Here is a 21,068-nt window from a genome sequence, read left to right as displayed (position 1 = left end):
ACCTTCCTCCCAAATATGGCTGGGTGGTTCCTAAAACTATTACAACTTGAAAAATGTTTCCACCTTGTGTAGGTAGTCCTCGATTTACAACCACAAATCTGAGCCCCAATTTTCTGTTGCTGAGACAATTGTTGAGTGACTTTTGCCCCGTTTTACAATCTTTCTGGCCACAGTTGTTCATTAAATCCCTGCAGTTCTGACGTTAGTCACACAGTTGTTAAGTGAATCTTGACTTTCCTTGTCAGGAGGTCGTAAAAGGGGATCACATGACCACCACCACCCCCCAGGACACTGTGACTGTCATAAAAATGAGTTGCCAGGCATCTGAATTTGGATCGCATGACCATGGGGAGGCCGCAACCATGGGGAGGTTGTAACTTCGGACGCTAAACGAACTGTTGTAAATCGAGGACTACCTATAATCTGGGCTCTCGGATTTTTGATTTGGTTTCATTTTGAGCCTGGTTTCATTGTGCCTGCTGCGGTCGGGTGATTGGGCTTGAGGGGTCACTGTCAGAACTTTGAAATCAGGTCACAAGGACCTGCCCCCCCCCCAGGTAGGTCTGTTGAAACTCTGAACAGCCACTATTTGTCCAGTCGTAGGTTGAAGAATACTTGTACATTTCTGAATCTTAGTCATCTCCACCGCACAAACCTGAGCACTCAAGGCTTGAATGTCATGTTCGTAGGCTGTGTGCATCCTTTGCAAGGCTTCAGCTGTGTTGAGGTCTCTCCCTGCTTCGTCCGGGAGCTGCTTCTGTTTGTTCTGGACCTGGCTGAGAGTCTCCCGGGCATCGTGGTAGAAGCGGTGTAACTCATAAGAAGCTGCCAACATCTGGCTTCTAGTGTCAATGAGTTCCAGGAGATCTGCCCAGGCTTCATTCAAGCTGTCCTTCCACTCCGCAATGGTGGCGTTCTCGGAATGGCCAGTGGAGATCATCTCGTCCGCCAGACGGTTGACACCGTCCACTCTCTCCTGGCCAATGGTGCTGGTGTCACGTGAGAATTCCCGGAACTTGTCCCGCAGCATCTTCAGAAAAGGATGGAGCATAATATAAAGGACACGGTGGTTAAGGCCACCCAGAGTACAAACAGCAACTACTAGAGGGACCACTTGTATTTAAAGAACAAAGAAGCAGATGATAAAGGGAAATATAGTGCCCTCCAACTGTAAGGACTTCATTTCCCAGAATTCATAACAATCCTGGCCTTTGAAAACAGATTTGGGAGTTGAAGCCTACCTCGCCTAGAGCAGTGTCTCTCAACCTGGCCAACTTCAAAATGGGTGGAATTCCAACATGTTGGTTGGGGAATTCTGGGAGTTCAAGCCCACCTATCTTAAAATATGCTGGCTGGGGAATTCTGGGAGCTGAAGTCCACCCATCTTAAAACATGCTGGTTGGGGAATTCTGGGAATTGTAGTCCACCCATCTTAAGAGTTACTGAAGTTGGGAAACACAAATCCAGAGTAGGCCAAACTTGGAACTGACAATATGGGGCCAACAGGTCATTCTATAGCCTAAGATAGGAGTAAACTTCTAATTTGCAGATGAACAGGGTGTTTTTTTTTTGGGGGGGGGGCATACTTTTAATTTTTGTTAACCATATGAGCTTTGAGGGATTTCTTCCTGGCACTCCAGATGAGGGTGAGACTCACCGTAACGTGTTCGTAATCTTGCCCAAGTTCGTGGGAGGCCGCCACCACTTCCCGTTCTGAGATCCATTGCTCTAAGTCATCCACTTCCCGCTTCAGCTGGCAGAGACGAAGATGCTCCTGCAGTTTGGCCCGACGCTCTTCTGCCAGATCCTTCAAGCTGGCATAGAGCTTGTCCACTTGGCCTTGCCGAAGATTGATCCTCTCACTGAAAGTCAAGGAAAAGGAAAGGAGACATTATGAATCACCATCTTTTAACGACCCCACAATCCATTGGGGGTGGTGGAGTCTGGGTAATTGAATGGAGTTAGCAGAGCGTTTTAATGGCCAAATGCCCTTCCTGTCACAATGTGGAGTTTTGTTCAGCAGCTATATTCTCATCATGCCCAGATACAGAAATATCTGCCTCCACCTAGGTTTGAACTCACAGCCTCCTGATTGCGAGGTGAGAAACCCACCTCTAGGCCATCGCACCACTCGAAGGAGGCACTATTAATGAATAAAATGAATACAGGTAGTCTTTGACTTACAATAGCTCACTTAGTGACCATTCGAAGTTACAGTGGCACAGAAAAAAGTGACTTATGACCATTTTTCACATGACCGTTGCAGCATCCCCATGGTCACGTGATTTACATTTGAATGCAGGACAACAGACTCACATTTGTAACGCTTGCAATATCCGAGGGGGGGAGTATCAGGTGACCCCCCCCTTTACGACCTTCCGACAAGCAAAATCAATGGGAAAGCCAGATTCGCTTAACAACCGTGTAACTCATTTAACAACTGCAGTGATTTACTTAACAAATGTGGCGAGAAAAGTTGTAAAATGGGACAAAAGTCACAACAAATTTCTCACTTTGCAACATAATTTTTTTGCTCATTGTGGTCGTACGTTGAGGACTATCTGTAAGTGGTGGGTGAGCCGTGGTGGCGCAGTGGTTAGAAGGCACCACTGCAAGCTCCTTCTGCTGACTGCTGGCTGCAATTTGGCAGTTCGAATGTCGCCAGGCTCAAGGTTGACTCAGCCTTCTGTCCTTCCAAGGTGGATAAAATGAGGACCCAGATTGTTGGGGGCAAATATGCTGATTCTGTAAACTGCTTAGAGAGGGCTGTAAAGCGGTATATAAGTCTAAGTGCTGTTGCTATTTTCCTTCCTTCCTTCCTTTCTTCCTTCCTTCTTTCCTTCCACCCTTCTTTCCTTTTAGAATGCAGTATTGCAAGCTCTGCCCACTGCCAGCAGTTCGATCATGACCGGCTCAAGGTTGACTCAGACTTCCGTCCTTCCGAGGTGGGTCAAATGAAGACCCCCAGTTGTTGGGGCAAGAGGCTGACTCTGTAAACCGCTGAGAGGGCTGTAAAAGCACTGTGAAGCGGCATATAAGTCTAAGAGCTCTTGCTATAAGTAGCTTTCCTTCAATCACAACAAACAAGTTTTATAAGATTTTAGTTTTATAAGGTAGGTGAAGAAAGGTGCTTTATCCATCCGCATGTAAAAACTAAAGGCAGGGAAGCCTTACCTTTCAGGGTGGTTGTTATTCACCATGTCCCGGCTCTGCACGGAGAGTTGATGGACAGTCTGGGCATAATCTTCCAGAGCCTGCTCCATCCCCAAATGTTTCTTGACCATGGCCTGAGCAATCAGCTCATCCTGAAGAAAAGAAAACCACAGGGTTGTTGTTGTTTTTTAAATTCCTGGAAGGCAGGAGGGACAAAGCTTGGGCAGAAAAATAAACAATGGAGTCCAGGGAATGGAATGGAAACGGCTTTCCAGCTTCTTCTTGCAAATGTCCAGTGTGGGAGCACCCACAGCTTCTGAAGGAAGTCATCCCACTGGTTTTAAATTCTAGGTTGGGTATCTTGATAAACTTCTACTTGTTATTTTTTTTCTCCTGCCCTTCTTTTGCAAGAGTTTTTGTTTCTCTCTTTTTTTAAGTGCTATGCAATTAATTGTAATTTTTCTACCTCTTCCAAGTGTATTTTTTTTAAAGAGATATAGGTAATCCTCTACTTATGGCCTGCTCACTATGTCCTAAGTTGGGACAGTCATAAAGGAGATCATCGTGTCTGCTTTTATGACACACACACACACACACACACACACACACACACACATTCCGTGATTCCCTGAAATAAGCATTTGGTTTATATGACTGCAGGGCACTTATAAAGAATTGTTAAAGGCATATTGGTTGCCGAGAGCACCAAATGTGGTCATGTGACCATAGGGGCCAAGTAGCTGTCAGAACTTAGAAGCCGGGACCTAAGTAACTTTTAGGGGGTCTGTTGGAACTTCAGTCACAAAGTGGGTGGTCTTAAGTTGAGGACTACCTATTTTTATTTATTTATTTATACATTTTATTGGCCTTCCATCTTACCAGAGTAACTCTGAGCGGCTTAGTCTGAAAAATGTATCTACACATGTATATTGAAACGCAAATAAATTAAAGCCAACCATTAAACTATAAACTTTTCATTGAAACAAGCAGTCCCCATCCTTAGTTGGGAGACTTACTTTCGCCTTCTCCTCTGACATCATGTGCAACTCCTGTTCACCCATCCAGGCCTCGGCTTCGGCGACGTCGAAGTAAAACTGCTGGGCCATTTGGGCTTTCTCCAGCCGCCCACGCCTCTGGTCCACCTGGTCTTGCAGCTCCCGCCATATCTCCTCTAGCGTCTCGACTCGGCCCTGAAGCTCCGCCTCCAGACCGCTGCACGCCAGCCCCTGCCACCTCCCCACAATGTCGTTGATCCGTGGCTGGTGACCTTGGATCTCCTTCTGCAGAGTCTAAGAGAGGGTCCGGAGGAAATAATTAGCTGAAGAGCAATCTTCAAAAAAAATGTATAGTGGTACTTATCGTTAATTGGTTCCGGGGGGCGCAATGAGTACCAGAAATGACAGGTACCAAACAAATTTTCCCCTTAAGGAATAATATAATGAGTCATGACTCATAAGTAACGCGCTCTACATGGGGCTGCCCTTGAAGAGTGTTCGAAGACTTCAGTTAGTCCAGAATGCAGCCGCGGGAGCGATTGTGGGTGCACCTATGTACACCCACGTTACACCTATCCTCCGCGAGCTGCACTGGCTTCCCATTGGGCTCCGAACACGCTTCAAAGTGCTAGTCGTTACTTTTAAAGCCCTACATGGCATCGGACCTGGTTACCTCAGAGACCGCCTCCTGCCAATTACCTCCCAAAGACCGATTAGATCGTACAGATTAGGCCTTCTCCGGATTCCATCTGCCAGCCAATGTCGGCTGGCGACACCCCGGGGGAGGTCCTTCTCTGTTGCAGCTCCAGCCTCTGGAACGAGCTCCCCGTTGAGATCCGGACCCTCACTACCCTTCCGGCCTTCCGCAAAGCGACTAAGACCTGGCTGTTCCAGCAGGCCTGGGGCTGTTGAGTTGTCCAGCCCCACTTCAGGTTTGTGACTGTTGTGTAATTTTAAACTGTTGTTTATTTTTTTTTATATATCCCCCCTCCCTTTTATTGTAAGCCATCCTGAGTCTCTTTGAAGAGTGGGCGGCATACAAAATTTAATAAATAAAATAAATAAATAAATAAATAAATAAATAAATAAGGCAACCTATATCAACGAGTTCTAGCTTGTGCATTGAGTACCAAACAATGAATGCTGTTCCGACCCAGGCTTCCTTAAAAAACATGAAGCAGAGTCTTGGTCCCAGCAGAACCCCTTCAATTTACACGACTATGAATTCCTTTCATTCCCAGCCAGCAAGGCTTGGCAAACAGTCTTTCAGAGGAATGTTTATCAACACAAACCTTATCTCGCTTGGAGAGCTGCCAGATAACTAGTATCCTAACGCAGGGCAAGGCCACACGTGGCACAGAGTCTCTTATAGTCACAAACAGAACTTTCCACTCTTGACACGCCCGAAGGGACGAATTGTTTCCTGCAATTCCAGCAGCCAGCCGAGCTGGTGGTAGACTCAGACAGTGAGGAGGTTGGGGAGGAACATGGGCCAGTCCTGGAGTCTAGGGAAGGCTCTGAGGAGGGCTCTGTGTTGGAGGCAGAGAGGGGGCCAGGGCCATCCGACAGTTACCAGCTGCCTTCGGAGTCAGACATCAGAGAGGCAGAAGAACAGCTGGAGCCTGTTACCGATGTGCGCATGTGCAGAGCTGCCAGGAGAAGGGAACAGCTAAAAAACAGGGGTCGACTTGGGAGTAAGGCCACATGTGGACGATGAATGGGAGCAAAAGGGGAGTGGAGTTTGCAGGAGGCAATTAGTTCAATTCATTAGGGTGACGATCTGTTCCTGACTTCTTGCCAAGGAATTGCTGCTACAGCGTGGAGTTTGGAAGATACCGGCCTGGCAACTCTCCAAGCCTGATAAGGGTCTGTAGTGAAATCTCATGAAAGACTGTTTGCCGGGACTTTTCTGGAGAGGAATTCCCCTTAGGCTAAATAAAAGGGGTTTTATCGGGATGTCTGCTTTCTTCTCTTGGGAAGCCTAGGTCAGAAGAGTTTGGGTTCGTCAGTCGGACCGTTGACATTTTACCATATAATGAATTGTGGCAACCTTTGCTCCCTTTCAAAGATGATCCTCACCTGGTTCTTCTTAATCAGCAGCTGGACAGTGGGCAGGTCTTTGCCATGATCCGTGGAAACGGCCATGGGCATCCTTTCCTTCACCCATAACTGCAGGACGAGAACAGAGGTTAAAAACTGAGAAAAGTCCAAGTAATTCTGTAGGAAAAATCCCACTTTCGATTGCTCTCTTTTGGGGGAGCAATCTTACTAATCTTCCAAGGTTATACCCCGCTCTGTTTTTCTTTTCTTTTTTTAAATGCTTCCTTTGAACACATTCAGTTTTACCCAGCATCTTGAAATACTTTAATTGCCCCACTTCTGACTAGTAAAACAGACCCACAGTACAAACAATTATTACTTAATCCTGAAATAACATATAGGATTGCCAGGTTCTTTGAGGTGGTATAAAATGAGACGAAGAATAATCAAGAGCCATTGAATTTGCTTGAGTAGGAAATGGCTTTGGTCTCAGCATTATCCACTGGTCTATTTTTTTTTTTAATGTCAGCTACCTTCCTCAAATTTGTTAGGGGTCTCTTATGATTCTGGATTTTGGGTTAGTTTTATCCAACAAGAATGAAGCTTTTGAGCATGTTTTTCTCTTCAGCGCTCCTCATTTATTTTGGGATGCTCAGGATATTTGAAAACTATTTTCTTTTCTCTTTTTCTTTTCTGCTGGCGAAAGACCACAATGAAGTTATTTGATTCGAAACACGCTTCCTTTTTGTAAAATATGTGGGAATCAGCCTCCTTCCCCTTTCCTCTTCCAGGTCAACTTACTATTTCATCCTCCAGATCACGGTTGAACTGGTGCTCCTCCTTGGAGGCCAGCAGCTTCTCACATCGTTCCCGCAGCGGTGCTCTGAGCTCCGTAAATTTTCCTTCCACTGACCGCAATTTCCCATCCACTTCCACTGTGTTGGAATCTTCCTGGCTGAGAGCCAATGCCTGAGCCTTCAGCCCTTCCACCTCTTTCTCCCGCACGTCCATCTGGTTCTCCAGCAACTGGAGGAGAGAAGGAAGGAAAACGGTCTCAACCACATCTACAAGCTCACCCACACTCACCCACAAAGGTGTACTTTTTTAAAAAAAAAATGCCTCTTTTCTTACAAGAGGAATAATTGTACATGGGGCTGGCTGCCCTTGAAGAAGAGATGGAAATTTCAATTGGTTCAGAATGCAGAACCTCAAACAGTTTTGCACAAGTCTAGAGTTGCGTATGCGCTCATCTCTTTCTGCAAGAGCTGCAGGGGTGGGCTGCAATGGGTTCACCCAGATTCAGGAGAACCCGTAGCTAACGTTATGGCCAGTTCGGAAAACCTTCAAATCCCAGCCCTGGCGGGCCCCGCCCCACCCCGCCCACCCCTCCCAGGAATCTCCACGCAGCCTGGTTTGGATGCGAGGTAACTGCAGGACCTGTGCGGAGGCTCGGAGTGTGTGTGTGTCTGTGTGTCTGTGTGTAAAAACGGGCTTCCTGGAAGTTCTCGGTCTCCGGAACCCAGGAGAGGCAGTTTTCTCCCTCCGGAGCCTGGGGAAAGTGAAAATGGGCCCCCTGCCCTAGTGCAGGAGGCTGACTAGGCCACCATAGCCACGCCCACCCAGCAGAGAACCCGTTACTGAAATTTTTGAAGCTGCCAGTCTGCTTCCAGGTAGGTTTTAAGGTGCTGGTTATCACCTTTCAAAGGGGGGGGGGGTGTCTCCCTGAAGGCTGCATTGCTAATAAAGGATAATATTTGCAGCTCAGGGTTGACGTGAGGGGTCCTTGGTGCTCTCTGAGCTTGCTTGAATCCTTGCAGATGTTTCATGGCCCAAACTAGGTAACATCATCAGTGCTAGTAAAAGGAGTGCAGTTTGCTGTCAAGTTTGTATTCTTGTGAACTTGCTTGCCTGTGTGGATTGGTGTGGTTTTAGAGATTCTTTCCTTAGCCAAAACAAACAGTGATTACACAACCCGTGATCTACGGCAGTGCGTAATAATCTCTCTGGCTTATAATTCACAGCGTTTGTTATGCACAAAGTTCATGCCTATAGTCAGGGCAATAGTCATGTTTTGTTGCAGAGATGCGATTGGTACAACGTGGAACACTTTCCTACGTTCCAGGTCAGCAAACCATTGTTGCCAAGAAAGCAAGTATTGGTAATACTTGGGCAGAGGGTTTTTCCAGAGGGTATGTCCAGAAGGACAGTCTCCAGAATCTCCAGAAGGAGATTCTCCAAAGCACCTGAAGGCAGCCGAAGAAGCAACGGATAAAAACTAATCAAGGAGAGAAGCAACCTTGAACTAAGGAGAAATTTTGCGACAGTGAATTAATCAGTAGAATGGTTTACCTCCAGAAGTTATAGGTGCTCCAACACTGGAGGTTTTAAAGAAGAAACTGGAGTTTCTTCTCTGGAATGGTCTAGAGTCTCCTACTTGAACAGGGGGTTGGACTAGAAGACCTCCTTCCAACTCTGCTATTCTATTATTCGGATGGGTTTGGGGAGCTGACTTCTTTTGACACAAAATGTTGGCATCATTATCGTCCTTGCCATGATGCAAAGTATCACTCATTTACCTGCTGTTTCTTGAGCAAGATGTTGACGCTGGTCAGGTCCTTGCCATAGTCGTCCGAGTGCAGCTGAGCCTGCAGGCCGCTGAGCCAAGCCTCCAGGGCCGAGCAGCTCTGGGTGAAGAGCTCGGCCCGGTTGGCATCGAAGAGGCACTGAGCCTTGCTCTGGGTGCTGGATTCTAATTCTTGCCAGAGTTTCTGGAGTTCATCCAGCTTGGCTCTCACCACGGGCTCCAGTTCGGGCTTCTCGGACACCAGCTGCTCCCCTTCCTGCCAAAAGGGAGAAATGGGAGGAGAGGTGGTTTCAGAAAAGTCTTCCAAGAACGTTAGAAGGGTGAGCGAAAGAAGAAAGGCAAACCAAGAAAAACAGCAACGGATGCCGTCCAGGTTTAAACCCACCTTTTGGATCTTCTCAAGCCAGCCCTTGTTGGAGGCCAACTCCGCCATGAAGGCCTGGTGCTTCTGCCACTTAGTGTGGAGGTTTCGGGCTTCGTCGTAGGACATATCCTGGGCTGAGAGCATCTTTTCGTTGATCCACAGGGTGAGCTGGAGGAGAGACAGAACAATGGCTTCAAGCATGAGCCTTAACCCCAGGAAAGCCAGGTTTCAAAATTTAGGACTGGAGATACCCTCCCCCTTAAAGGAGAATATTTGTAGCTCAGGGTTGAAATGAATGTTTCTTGGAGATCTCTGAGCTTGGTTTTTTCCCCTCTTTTATGTAAATATTTTTATTGTAGATTTTTCTTTATAATGCAGCACATATCCAGTTTTGCAGCAGCAGGTGTAGTGGCTACATCTAGTCCTTTTTGAGTTTACATAGTTTTATATACCCTGATTATAACCAATATTCTCTTAATCATACATTTATAGTCTCTTTAAATACATAATGACGTTAAATACATGTCATAGTTATAGGCATTATTTTCATAATTGTACCATAACATTATTTATATTTATCTCTCTCCTTTCCCCTCTCTCCTCCCTTTTCCTCTTCTCCTCTCTCCTCTTCTCCATTTCCCTCTCCTTCCCTCCCTCCTACTCCTCTGTCCTCATCCATTTCCTTCTCTCCTTTCCCCTCTCTCCTTCCCTCTTCTTCCTTTTCCTCTTCCTTCAACTTTTCTCTCCTCCTCTCCTCCGCCCCAATCTGCTCTCCTCCACTTCCCTCTCTTCCTTCATCTCTCCACTTCCCTTTCCTTTCAAATGCTCCTTTCCTTATTATATATAAATTTCCATTTCTCTGGGAGGTACAATGTATTTTCCAGGTACCGTTCCTTTATCCCCCCCCCCCAACTGCCCCCACAGTTAGGATATGCAGAGAAGGAAGATTAGGGGGGGGGGGCTTTGAACTCTCTGAACTTGGTTGTTTCCTTGCAGACATTTCGTTACCCAAGGCAGGTAACAGGTTAATAAAACCTTACCTCTTGACAATCTTGGAGGAAATGTTGAAGGACTCGATTGTCCCGGAGCCGGGCCAGGAGATCTTGAGCTGCTTCCTGGTTTTTTCTGTGTCTGAAAGCAATTAGGATGGAGGAGGAGGAGGAGGAGAAGCAGAAAGGAAGACACGGGAGTTAATCATATGCTGTTCCCCAGAGGAGCATGGCTTGCAAGAGAATGGAGAATGCTGGATTAATATTTGAAGAGATTGATTCCATGCACTTTACATCCTGAACCTCGCTCTCTGGGAATTCTGGGGGTTGCGGTCTTAATGCCTCTGGGAATGCCGTATTTGGGAAGGCTGCGTTCAAACTTTACAGGAATGTTTTTCAACCTCAGCCCCTTTAAGGTGTGTGGACTTCAACTCCCAGAATTCCCCAGCCAGCCACGCCTTAAACGACCAAGAAACAGGAACAGACCCTCGTTGGGCCCTAATGCAATTAAGCAAATGGGCTTTGGCTGTACTTTCTATGAGAATTCAGGCCTGCACAGGTAATTATTACAGGTAGTCCTCAACGCGCAGCCACAACTGAGCCCATAATTCATGTTTCTAAGTGAGAAATTTGTTAAGTGAGCTTTGCCCTGCTTTACAACGTTTCTTGCCCCTTTGGTTAAGCGAATCACTGCAGTTCTTAAATGAGTTACATGGTTGTTAAGTGAATTCGGTTTCCCCCTTACCATTGCTTGTTCAGAAGGTTGCCGAAGGGGATCACCTAGCCCTGGGATGCTAAATGTGACTCCTAAATGTGAGCCAGTTGTCGAGCATCCCAATGTATGTCACGTGGGGATGCTGCAACGATCATTAAGTGTGACCGATGGCCGTTGTAACTTTGAACAGTCACTAAAGGAATGGTCAGAAATTGAGAGTTACCTGTAGGTGGCTTTTCCCTAATGTCTTGCTATCCAAGCGTACTCAACATTTCAGAACCCCCCTCTGACACCTCAATTTATGAGCGCTTGGATCTGACCAAGCCCCTTTCAAACAATCATAGATGCTGGTTAAGCTCTAATAGCCCTAAAGCAAAAGATATCTTGTGGCATGTAAAATAGGGAAACCAAGATCCAGGGATTTTCGCATGTTTTGAACTGTTCCTGTCGGCCAATCACATTTTTATCCTTCGCTTCCTCTGAGCAGCTTAGGGCAACGTGGGTGGTTCTCCTTCAAACTTTATCCTGACAATTATCCTACAAGGTAGATTAGCCGAAATAACTGGCTCACCATTCACAGCCGAGGGGGAGATTTGACTGTAGCTCCTTCTGCTTTCTTTTTATAGTACTAGGACTGTGATGGCAAACCTATGACAGAGGTTGCACGCAGTGCCCTTCTTTGAGCATGCAAGCTGCTGCCCCACTTCAGCTCCGCCGCGCATGTGCACGTACTTCCCATCAGCCAGCTAGTCTTCAGGTCTCTGTCGCGCATGTGCAGGGGTGGGTGCAGGCCAGTGGTGGGTTTCAATTTTTTTTAGAACCTCTTCTGTAGGTGTGGCCTGCTTTGTGGGAGTGGCTTCCTGGGCATGTGACTGGGTGAGCATGGCCAACTTGTAAAATGTGTTGAAACTCACTTAACAACGCTCTTGCTTAGCAACCAAAATGTTGACTCAGAAACTCTGGCATTTGAAGCACGCAAGTCTTAAAGCTGTCAAGTTACAAGACCCTTGCACCCCTAACCCTTTAGAAAAAAAAAACCCCAAGGGTGTTCAAACTTGACAGCTTTAAGACTTGTGGACTTCAACTCCCAGAATTCCTCCTCTCGCTCTTCATCTTGATGATGTGCGGATGGGCAGGGGGAGGGAGCTGGAACCGGTTCTAAACGGCACGGTAGATTTGTGGAACCTCTTCTATAGAAGAAGCTAGAACTGGCAGGAACGCACCCCTGGTGCAGGCAGGGGATGCCACGCATGCATGGGGACGCGGCACGTGCGGAGGGCATCTGTGGATGAACAGGATACATGCAGGTGCCTCACGTATGCGCAGGGGGCGCATGCACATTGCATTGGGGGGGTTGGCCGCACATGCGCATTCACACACACACACATGCACTTTGGGTACTCAGTCTGGAAAAGGTTAACCATACTGTACTAGGAAATCGCACTCCCTTTCCAGTTTAGTCTATAACACGGGTGTCAAACCCGCAGCGTCACGGAACGTCACATGACATTTTGCGACATTTTTCCCATTCACGGAGCTAGGGTGGGCCTGGCCTGTGTGTGATGCACCTGGCCTGAGGGCTTCCAGTTTCACACCCCTGCTCTATAAGTTCCCTGGGAAGAGAGCCGATGGGAGACAAAGCAGCCTCCTTCTCACACTTGTGTTCCCTTATTGGAATTACATTTTTCACCAAGAGTCTTCTTGCTCACCGACTGTCAATAGAGTTAACCTTCTCCTGGATCTTGTCAGAGTGCAGGCTGTCTTCCAGGATGAGTTTCCGCCCAGAGTCCACCAGGCCTTTGATCTTCTCTCCGTTGGCTTCCATGGTGGTCATGAAATCTTCATGTTTCTTAATGGCAGCCTCGGCAGCCTGGAGAGAGCTGGGCATGCTGGTGTGAGTCAACACATATTCCTGGGAGGGAGGGAGGGAGGGAGGGAGGGAGGGAGGGAGGGGGGGGAGAAGGGAAGGGGAAAGAGGGAGGGAGGCAGGAAGAAAGACAAACAGAAGGATGGGAAAGAAAAAGAGGGAGGGAGGGAAAAAAGGAAGGCAAAGAAAAAGGGAGGGAGAGATGGAAGAAGAAAGGAAGGCAAAGATAAATAGAAGGATGGAAAACAGAGGGAGGGAGGGATGAAGAAAAGAAGGAAGAAAAAGAAAGAGGGAGGAAGGGAAGGGGAAGGGAAGGAGGAAAGAAAGAAGGGAGGAAGACAAAGAGAGAAATAGGGAGGGAAAGAAGGAAAGAAAGGAAAAAGGGAGGGAAGAAAAAAAGGAGAGAGGGAGGGAAGGAAAGAAGAAGGAAGAAAGGGAAGGAGGAAGGCAAAGAGAAATAAACAGATGGAAAAGAGGGAAAGGAAAGAAAAAGAAGGAAGGGGGGACAAAAAAGAGGGAGGGAAGGAAAGAAGGAAAAGAGAGAAAGAGGAAGGTCACAAAAAAAGATCACAACACAGGCAAACAATCAGTCCTGCAAAGTAGCTAAACAAAAGTTCAGCCTTTGCCTGCAAACAGAGTTGTCGCCCCCCCCCATTTCCTTCCCCACCCCCTTCCCAAACCTGCTTTACCTGGTTGCTGAGCACACCTTCCACTTGCTTGGTGTCCCTCAGGAAGATCTGGAAGCTGTAAGCCCGCGAAAGCAGCTGGTGCCGGTTCTCCCACATCTGCCCGAGTTCGTTCCATCCTGTGTCGAGGGCCTGGAGGCGCTGCTGAAGGAACATGTGCTGGGCGTCGGTGTGGCCTTGCGTCACCTCTTCCCCCATGGTCCGCAAGCGCTGGTAGTCGGCCTTGTAATGCTCCACCTCGTTCCGGATGGTCTCGTGTTGGCTCAGCAGCTGCTCTGCCTCTGGCAGGGTAGCCGGGACGTCCTCGGAGGCGATGGCGGTCTGGGTGCGCAAGAGCCACGCCTGGAAGTCGTCCAGGTCCCGCAGGAAGCCCTGAAGCTTGCTGGCTTCTCCTAGGGACTCCTCGCGACGCCGCATGGTTCCCCGCAGCTCGTCCCAAGTCCCGTCGATTTCGGCGAGCCGGCTGGAGATGGCGGCGGCTTGTTCCGGGTGCTGGGCCGACAACCGGTCTGCCTCCTCGTGCAAGTCCGTGACTTTGCCCTGGATGGCCTCCAGATCACGCTCCATGCCAGCCAGCTTGCGCTGCAGAGCCATCACCCCTGCCAGGTCGTTGCCCAGACCTTGGGTCGATTCGATCACCTTGGTTTTCTCCCGCATCCAAGCCTTGGTTTCGTTGCACTCCAAGAAGTAGTTCTGGATGCTGAGGGCCGAGGTCAAGGCCTCCTTCTTTTGGCTCGCCAAGGACTGGAACTGCTGCCACCTGGAAACAGGGAAGGAGAAGAGTCCAAAGGAGAGGCCGCGTGGCTGACTGAGAAATTCTGGGAGTTGAAGTCTACAAGCCTTAAAGTTGCCAAGGTTGGAGACCCCTGCTCTGTCAAAAACCCCTTTTATTAATCTACTGTGAATTCTGCTCATTCACATCCAGCAAAGACTTTCAAGGGAGGATTTACAGTCACAGACCTTATCTGGCTTGGCGAGCTGCCAGGCCGATCTCTGCAAAACTTGGCCAGGAGTCTCAGAGGGTCATGAACCAATGAAGCGAACTAATGGTCTCCTGCAAACTCCACTCCCCTTTTGCTCCTCTTTTACTTTCTCTGGGACGGGCCATTCACCATCCATCTGTGGCCTTCCTCCCAAGTCAACCCGTTCTTTAGCTGTTCCCTTTGTCTGGCCACTCTGCACATGCGCACACTGGGAACAGGCTCCAGCTGTTCTTCTGCCCCACTGATGTCTGACTCCGAAGGCAGCTGATAACTAACAGACGGCCCTGGCCCCCTTTCTGCCTCCGACACAGAGCCTTCCCCAGACTCCAGGACTCTCCCAGGTTCCTCCCCAACCTCTTCACTCTCCGAATCTGCCACCAGCTCCACTGGCCACTGGAGGGCCACAACAACCCCCGAGTTAAGGGTTCCCCAATCTCTTGAGCCTAATTTAAAAACAGGTTGTGGTCCTTCTCACAAATTGACACCCCAGAGGGGAAAATATTAGCTTTCTGGCAAATAAATAAAGATGTCCCCGTCACATCTTTTAACCCTCAGGGTGTACTGATAGAAGAGAAATATAACTGGGAACACTCCCACCAACACTGCCACTGGTGTGTATATAGCAATAGCAGTTAGACTTATATACCGCTTCATAGGGCTTTCAGCCCTCTCTAAGCGGTTTACAGAGTCAGCATATTGCCCCCAACAACAATCCGGGTCCTCATTTTACCCACCTCGGAAGGATGGAAGGCTGAGTCAACCCTGAGTAAACAGAGAGCAAATCACACTCTGTACTAGAACTGATGATGTTACCTAATTAGGTAATGAAATGTCTGCAAGAAAGCAACCAAGCTCAGAGAGCACCAAGCTCAGAGAGCACCGAGGACTCCACAGTTAAACACTGAGCCACAAATATTCTCCTCTAGTATTACAGCCTTAAAATTCCAAATGTATTTCTTATTGTCTCCTTTGAATGCCATGAAGGATTCTCTACTTCAGGCCGTGGATTGTTAGGAACCTGTCTGTACAAGCAATAGCAATAGCACTTAGACTTATATACCACTTTTAAATATAGTGCTTTAAAGCCTTCTCTAAGCAGTTTACAGAGTCAGCAAATTGTCCACAACAATCTGGGTCCTCATTTTACCGACCTCAGAAGGTTGGAAGGCTGAGTCAACATTGAGCCAGTCAGGATCGAACTGCCCAACGTCTGGCAGTCAGCAGAAGTATCCTGCAGTACTGCATTCTAACCACTGTGCCACCACGAAGCTTCATCTGTCCACGCACAATAGCAATAGCACTTAGACTTCTATACCGCTTCACAGTGCTTTTACAGCCCTCTGTAAGCAGTTTACAGAGTCAGCCTCTTGCCCCCAGCATCTGGGTCCTCATTTTACCCACCTCGGAAGGACAGAAGGCTGAGTCAACCTTGAGCCTGGTGAGATTTGATCTGCCAAACTGCTGGCAGCCAGTGATAAGCAGAAGTAGCCTGTACTCTCTAACCACTGCGCCAGCGCGCCACCTATAACTCACAAGATATAGGTGGCACACAAAACCATTCCCCCCTACCATCAAAAAGGTTGGGGGTTACTGGTATAGAGGAGAAACCCTCTCCCTTCTAGTACTGATGAAGTTACCTTGTTGGGTCATGAAACGCCTGCAAGAAAATCACCAAGCTCACAGAGCACCAATGTCCCAGTTTTGAGAGTGTTTTTTACAGTCATATCTTATTTTCATTTTTTTTCTTCCTGGGCAGAAGAACAGCCAGTTTCGGCCTTCTCACTCAATTTCTATTTTCTGAGAATGCCTCGGGGATCCCACAGGCAGCTTATTGGCTTTTTGGGAAAATAACTGAAAGCTACTGCTTTGCTTTACAACATGCCTGCTTCCCCTTCATCTCTTTTAATTAAAACCCTCGACAAGGTTTTAAAGCAGGTGGGGCAAAGCGTTAGAAGCTTTTGGCTTCCTTTGAAGTCTGCAGGAGTTGATTTTTCCCGTTCCACTGCACAAGCTGACAGCTCTGCTCTCTGTCTGGTCTCCCATCCCTTTCTCTTGCACCTCTGGGCACTTACCGAATATTGAGCTGTTCCTGGGTGGCTTGAATGCTTTCCTTGTTTCTGTGATCGGCGCCCAAAAGCTGGCTTGCAATCTCGTTGACTGCCGCGATGCGAGAGGCCAGGTTATTCATTTCTGGCTCCAGGGTCTCAAACCTGAGTCACCGAGAATCAAAGGAGAAGGAAAACCGTGAGAAGGAAAGTCTGCAGCCTTCCAGCTGTATCTCACAGCAGGGATGACAGATTGACAGAGTTGGAAGGGACCGTGTAGGTCATCTAGTCCAACCCCCCCCCCCAAAGCAGGAGATCCTACACTATTTCTGACAGAGGGCAGTCCAGTCTCTTCTTGGAAGCCTCCAGGGATGAAGCTCCCATAATTTTCAAAGGCAACTTCTGTCCCATGGGTTGATTGTTCTCCCTGTCAGAAAATTCCTCCTTATTTCCAAGTTGAATCTCTCCTTGTTCAGTTTCCATCCTTTATTCCTTGTCTGGCCTTCAGGTGCCTTGGAGAATAGCTGGACCCCCCTCCTCTCTGTGGCAGCCCCTCAAATATTGGAAGGCTGCTATCATGTCTCCCCTGGTCCTTCTCTTCCCTAGACTAGCCAAGCCCAGTTCCTGTAACCATCCATCATATGTTTGAGCCTCCAGTCCCCTCATCATCCTGGTTGCTCTTCTCTGCACTCTTTCTAGAGTCTCAACCTCTTTTTTATAGTGTGGTGACCAAAACTGGATGCGGTACTCTAGGTGTGGTCTTACCAAGGCATTATTGTTTATAGATTATAGAATAAAATTCGGTCTGTTGTTTTAGACTTTGGCCCAAATTGTCCCAAAGTGTTTTTTTTTTCCCCAAAAGGTAACTGGACTTTGTTTTCCCTTGAAGTTGGAGGGGAAGAAGCTTCTGGGAGGAGAAGCGAAACACCTTCAAGGAAAAAAGAAGTCCAGTTGCCTTTTGAAAAAAAGGACCTTTGGGACGGCCATGACCAGGAGGATTGAGAATCTTCACAGGCATTTAGTCCTCGAATTACAACCATTCATTGCTGCTCCAAGTTAAACACCATCGTAAAAAGTGACTTACAAGCAGTGCTCGGACTTAGAATCACTGCATCACCCCCACATGATCAAAATTTGGGCGCTGGGCAATCGCCATGTATTTACGACGGCAGAACCCTGGGGTCATGTGATTGTCGTTTGTGACTTTCCCAGCCAGTTACTGATGGGGAAAGCTAGATTCACTGAATGGCCACACGATTCCCTTAAGAGTGACAGAGATAAGAGTAACTATTGTGGTGAAAACGGTCATAAAATGGGACGCAGCTCACTGAAGAGCAGAATGGAAATTCTGCTCCCAAAGGTGGCCCTTAATCAAGGGCCACCTTTGGGAGCAGCTGCCGACAACAGATGTCATTTTGGCTTTTCGTAATTTTTTTAATGGTGGTGAGAAATAAGACAGTTGAAATAGCCAGCAGCAAAGGCACCTGCTTTCTTTGCTGCAGGGCGAGGAGGGAGCAGAATATAAAATCTGCAAATTAATACTTCCCTAAAGGGTTTGGCACCGATCCCTTGGCACGCTGAACAACATGTAGGGACATTTGGTTCCTGGGCTCCCAAATATGATTGGGATCTCGTTCCAGTTTTATTTTCAATTTCTGGTTTATTGATTCTTTTTCTTTTTTAAGCTGGGCCTGTGTTATTCAGAAGCCCAGTGCCAAGGAAGGTGTCAATCTATCCACTGATATCTATGGAGATTCTCAGTCATCCAGGTCGTGGTTGTCCTAAAAGTGCTTTTTTTTCCCCCCAAGAGGCAACTGGGCATTCTGGGTTTTGTTTTGAAGACATTTTGCTTCTCCTCCAAGAAGCTTCTTCAGCTCTGAACGGATGGTGGGGAATGGAAGGATTTATACTCTTTGAAGACCGTTGGTCATTTGCATCCTTTTAGATGGTCACTGAGGCCACTTGGAGGTTTGTCTGTGTCCTCGGAGTCACCTGAGTAGTGCAAATGGGTGAGAGGAACCATCTTGGCTGCTGGATTTTTTTGCCCTTTTTTTGCAAAGAAGGCTCCATCCCCATTTTGCACCACTCAGGTGACCCTGAGGATACAGATAAACCTCCAAATGGCCTCAACGACACTAAAGGATGCAAATGACCAGCTGTCTGCAAGGAGGATAAATCCTTCCATCCCCCACCATCCAATCAGAGCTGGTGAAGCTTCTTGGAGGAGAAGCAAAACCTCTTCAAAGAAAAAAAAAACAAGAAAATCCAGTTGCCTCTTGGAAAAAAAGCACCTTTGGGACTATCCACTGATCTTTATAAGCACCAGAATGCTTAGCTTCCTTAGCAGTATTCTGGGGAAAAGAACATGCTGGAGGGCTGAAGTCTAAGTAAGTATTTTAATTCTGGGTAAGAGAGATTTTGTATTCTACTTGGAAGGGAAAAATAGAGATGGGGACAGGAAGAAAGATTAAAAAGGAAAGTCTACCCAAAGTTCATCCCTTTATGGAAGAGCAAGGTAACATAAAGGAATAGAACCCTCTCAAAATTGGCAGCAGGCTAGCTTTTTCCTGTCTTTCTAATTCGAGTTTTGCTACCATTGGACTGAACCAATATTAAATCAGAAATACTGATGTGAACAGGTTGGTTTCCTTAAAAGAGAAAATCTATATTTTATTTAATAGCATGTAGGGTCATGATACCACTTGTCTTGACTTTCTCATATAATGAGGAAAAACACGGAGAGCCAGTTTGATCTGGTGGTTAAGGCACCAAAGCTAGAAACTGGGAGACCGGGAGTTCAAGCCTGGCCTCAGCCATGAAATCCAGGTGGGCAACGTTGGGCCAATTGCCAGGAGATTGGGAGTTCTAGTCCTGCCTTAGGCATGAAAACCAGCCGGGTGACTTTGGGCCAATCACCAGGAGACGGTAAGATCTTGGCCTGGATTTGGCACAAAAGCTGGCTGCCCAACCACTAGGAGACGATGGTTTCTAGTCCTGCCTTAGGCATGAAAGCCAGGTGGGTGACTCTGGGTCAGCCACTAATTCTCATAGGATTGTTGTTATGGGGGGAAAAGGAGGAGAAAGGTGTTTTAGATATGTTCACCACCTTGAGTTATGCATAAAAGTAATAAAGGTGGGATAAGTAAGTAAATAAAACCAAAGCCAAGTCCTCCCAAACCCCCAAATTTCCTCCAAAACTTCACTCTTGCCCCTCTACTCCTCACTTGTAGCCTGTTTCTCCCCCCCTCCCCATGTTAACTGCAGTCCTTGGCCAGCAAAAGAAGGGCCAAGGGCACCTCAGGAAAAGGGGGTGAGCACGTACCTTTGCTGCACCACTTCCAGGTCTTCCAACCTCTCCGGCACGTCCATCGTTTCGATCCAGTACTCCCGTTCGCTGATCCAAAGGCTGCAAGCGTCGGCTTCGCTGAACATCTTGTAAAGGTTAAGGGCGTCCTGCAGGGCCTGTTTGCGGTGCTCGGCCAGCTCCACCAGTTCTTCGTAGCGCTGCTCCAGGGCTGGCAAGCGCCCGTCCACTTCGGGGGAATGGGCAAAGTTGGAGGGCAAGCTGCGGGCCTGCTCGTGGAGCGCATCCAGGGCCGGCCGGTGGTTGTGAATCTCTTCCTCCACGTCCTTGTGCTTCTTGACCAGGCTCTGGGTCGAGTATTCATCATGGCCCATGTCCGAGCTGGAGACCAAGCGGAGAGTGTCCAGCAACCAGGCCTCCATGTCGTTGGCATCGGCCTGGAACTGATAAAGGTTGGAGGCTTGGAGAAGACGCCGTTCCCGCTCACTTGACAGAGCCTCCAGCTGATCCCACTGCTCTTCGATTTCCTGGATCCGCTCGGCCACCTCAGTAGCTCCAAAGTGGCCCTCGGACACCAGCTGACGACCTTCGGCGATGCTCTGCTGCAACGGCCCAGCCCGGCCCGTCATCTCATCGCGGAAAGCGTTGTGCTTGCTGGTGAGGCGCAGCACGCTCGTCAAGTCCTTGCCGAAGTCATCGGAGGAGAGGATCTGGCTCTGTTCGCGGATCCAGGCCTCCTCCTCCCCCATGTCCCAGAAGAACTTCCAGAGGCGGCGCGACTCCTCCAGCTTGGCACGGCGTTGGGCGGCCAAGGCCACCAGTTCCTGATAGCACCGGTTCAGCGTTGCCACTCGCTCTTCGACAAGGTGGGGATCGCAGGGTTTGTATCCTGCAGGGATGGGAAATTGATCTTAGGGCCAGGTTCGGCTGACACTCTTTGGGGGCTCAGCAAAAGTCTTAAATCAGCAGTCCCCAACTTTTATTTGTTGTTTTGGGGATATGTTTTATTTGCAGTTTTCCTTTATCAACCAACATATTTTGTGAACAGTGTAATGCAGTAGTGGGTTTCCATTATTTTTACTACTGGTTCGCTAATGTGCGACACTTCTGCGCATGTGTAGAAGCATCTGGGTGAGTGGGTGAAGCCTTCTGCCACTGCCACTACTGGTTCGCCTAATCTGGGCCGAACTGGGAGCAACCCACCTCTGGTGCAATGACTGGGTCAATACCTTTTTTACACCGTGTTATCAATACTAATACATTTAGATATGCATAGTTTTTATCTTCCAACTTCTAACCTTAATATGCTCATTATAGTTATAAAATATTCTTTTATATATCAA

The 21,068-nt window shown here is 47.9% G+C and overlaps 1 protein-coding gene across 1 annotated transcript in view; it reads right to left on the bottom strand.

Moving 5' to 3' along the window:
- The window catches only part of SPTBN2 (spectrin beta, non-erythrocytic 2), a 64,832-nt gene that overhangs the window by 12,493 nt on the left and 31,271 nt on the right, over nucleotides 1-21,068 (bottom strand). Inside the window, exons 13-25 of the mRNA XM_032233972.1 lie at nucleotides 19,744-20,614; nucleotides 16,449-16,586; nucleotides 13,397-14,153; nucleotides 12,550-12,752; nucleotides 10,177-10,267; nucleotides 9,158-9,304; nucleotides 8,765-9,028; nucleotides 6,990-7,214; nucleotides 6,228-6,317; nucleotides 4,170-4,442; nucleotides 3,175-3,305; nucleotides 1,658-1,862; nucleotides 656-1,030 (exon numbers count right to left, since the gene is read on the bottom strand). Of these exons, the coding sequence (XP_032089863.1) occupies nucleotides 656-1,030; nucleotides 1,658-1,862; nucleotides 3,175-3,305; nucleotides 4,170-4,442; nucleotides 6,228-6,317; nucleotides 6,990-7,214; nucleotides 8,765-9,028; nucleotides 9,158-9,304; nucleotides 10,177-10,267; nucleotides 12,550-12,752; nucleotides 13,397-14,153; nucleotides 16,449-16,586; nucleotides 19,744-20,614 (3,770 nt within the window). The remainder of the gene's footprint in view (nucleotides 1-655; nucleotides 1,031-1,657; nucleotides 1,863-3,174; nucleotides 3,306-4,169; nucleotides 4,443-6,227; nucleotides 6,318-6,989; nucleotides 7,215-8,764; nucleotides 9,029-9,157; nucleotides 9,305-10,176; nucleotides 10,268-12,549; nucleotides 12,753-13,396; nucleotides 14,154-16,448; nucleotides 16,587-19,743; nucleotides 20,615-21,068) is intronic.

The sequence above is a fragment of the Thamnophis elegans genome, chromosome 17, assembly GCF_009769535.1.
Source record: "Thamnophis elegans isolate rThaEle1 chromosome 17, rThaEle1.pri, whole genome shotgun sequence".
NCBI lineage: Eukaryota > Metazoa > Chordata > Lepidosauria > Squamata > Colubridae > Thamnophis > Thamnophis elegans.
Note: the sequence above shows the minus strand (reverse complement) of the source record. Positions and strands in the feature narration are given on the sequence as shown.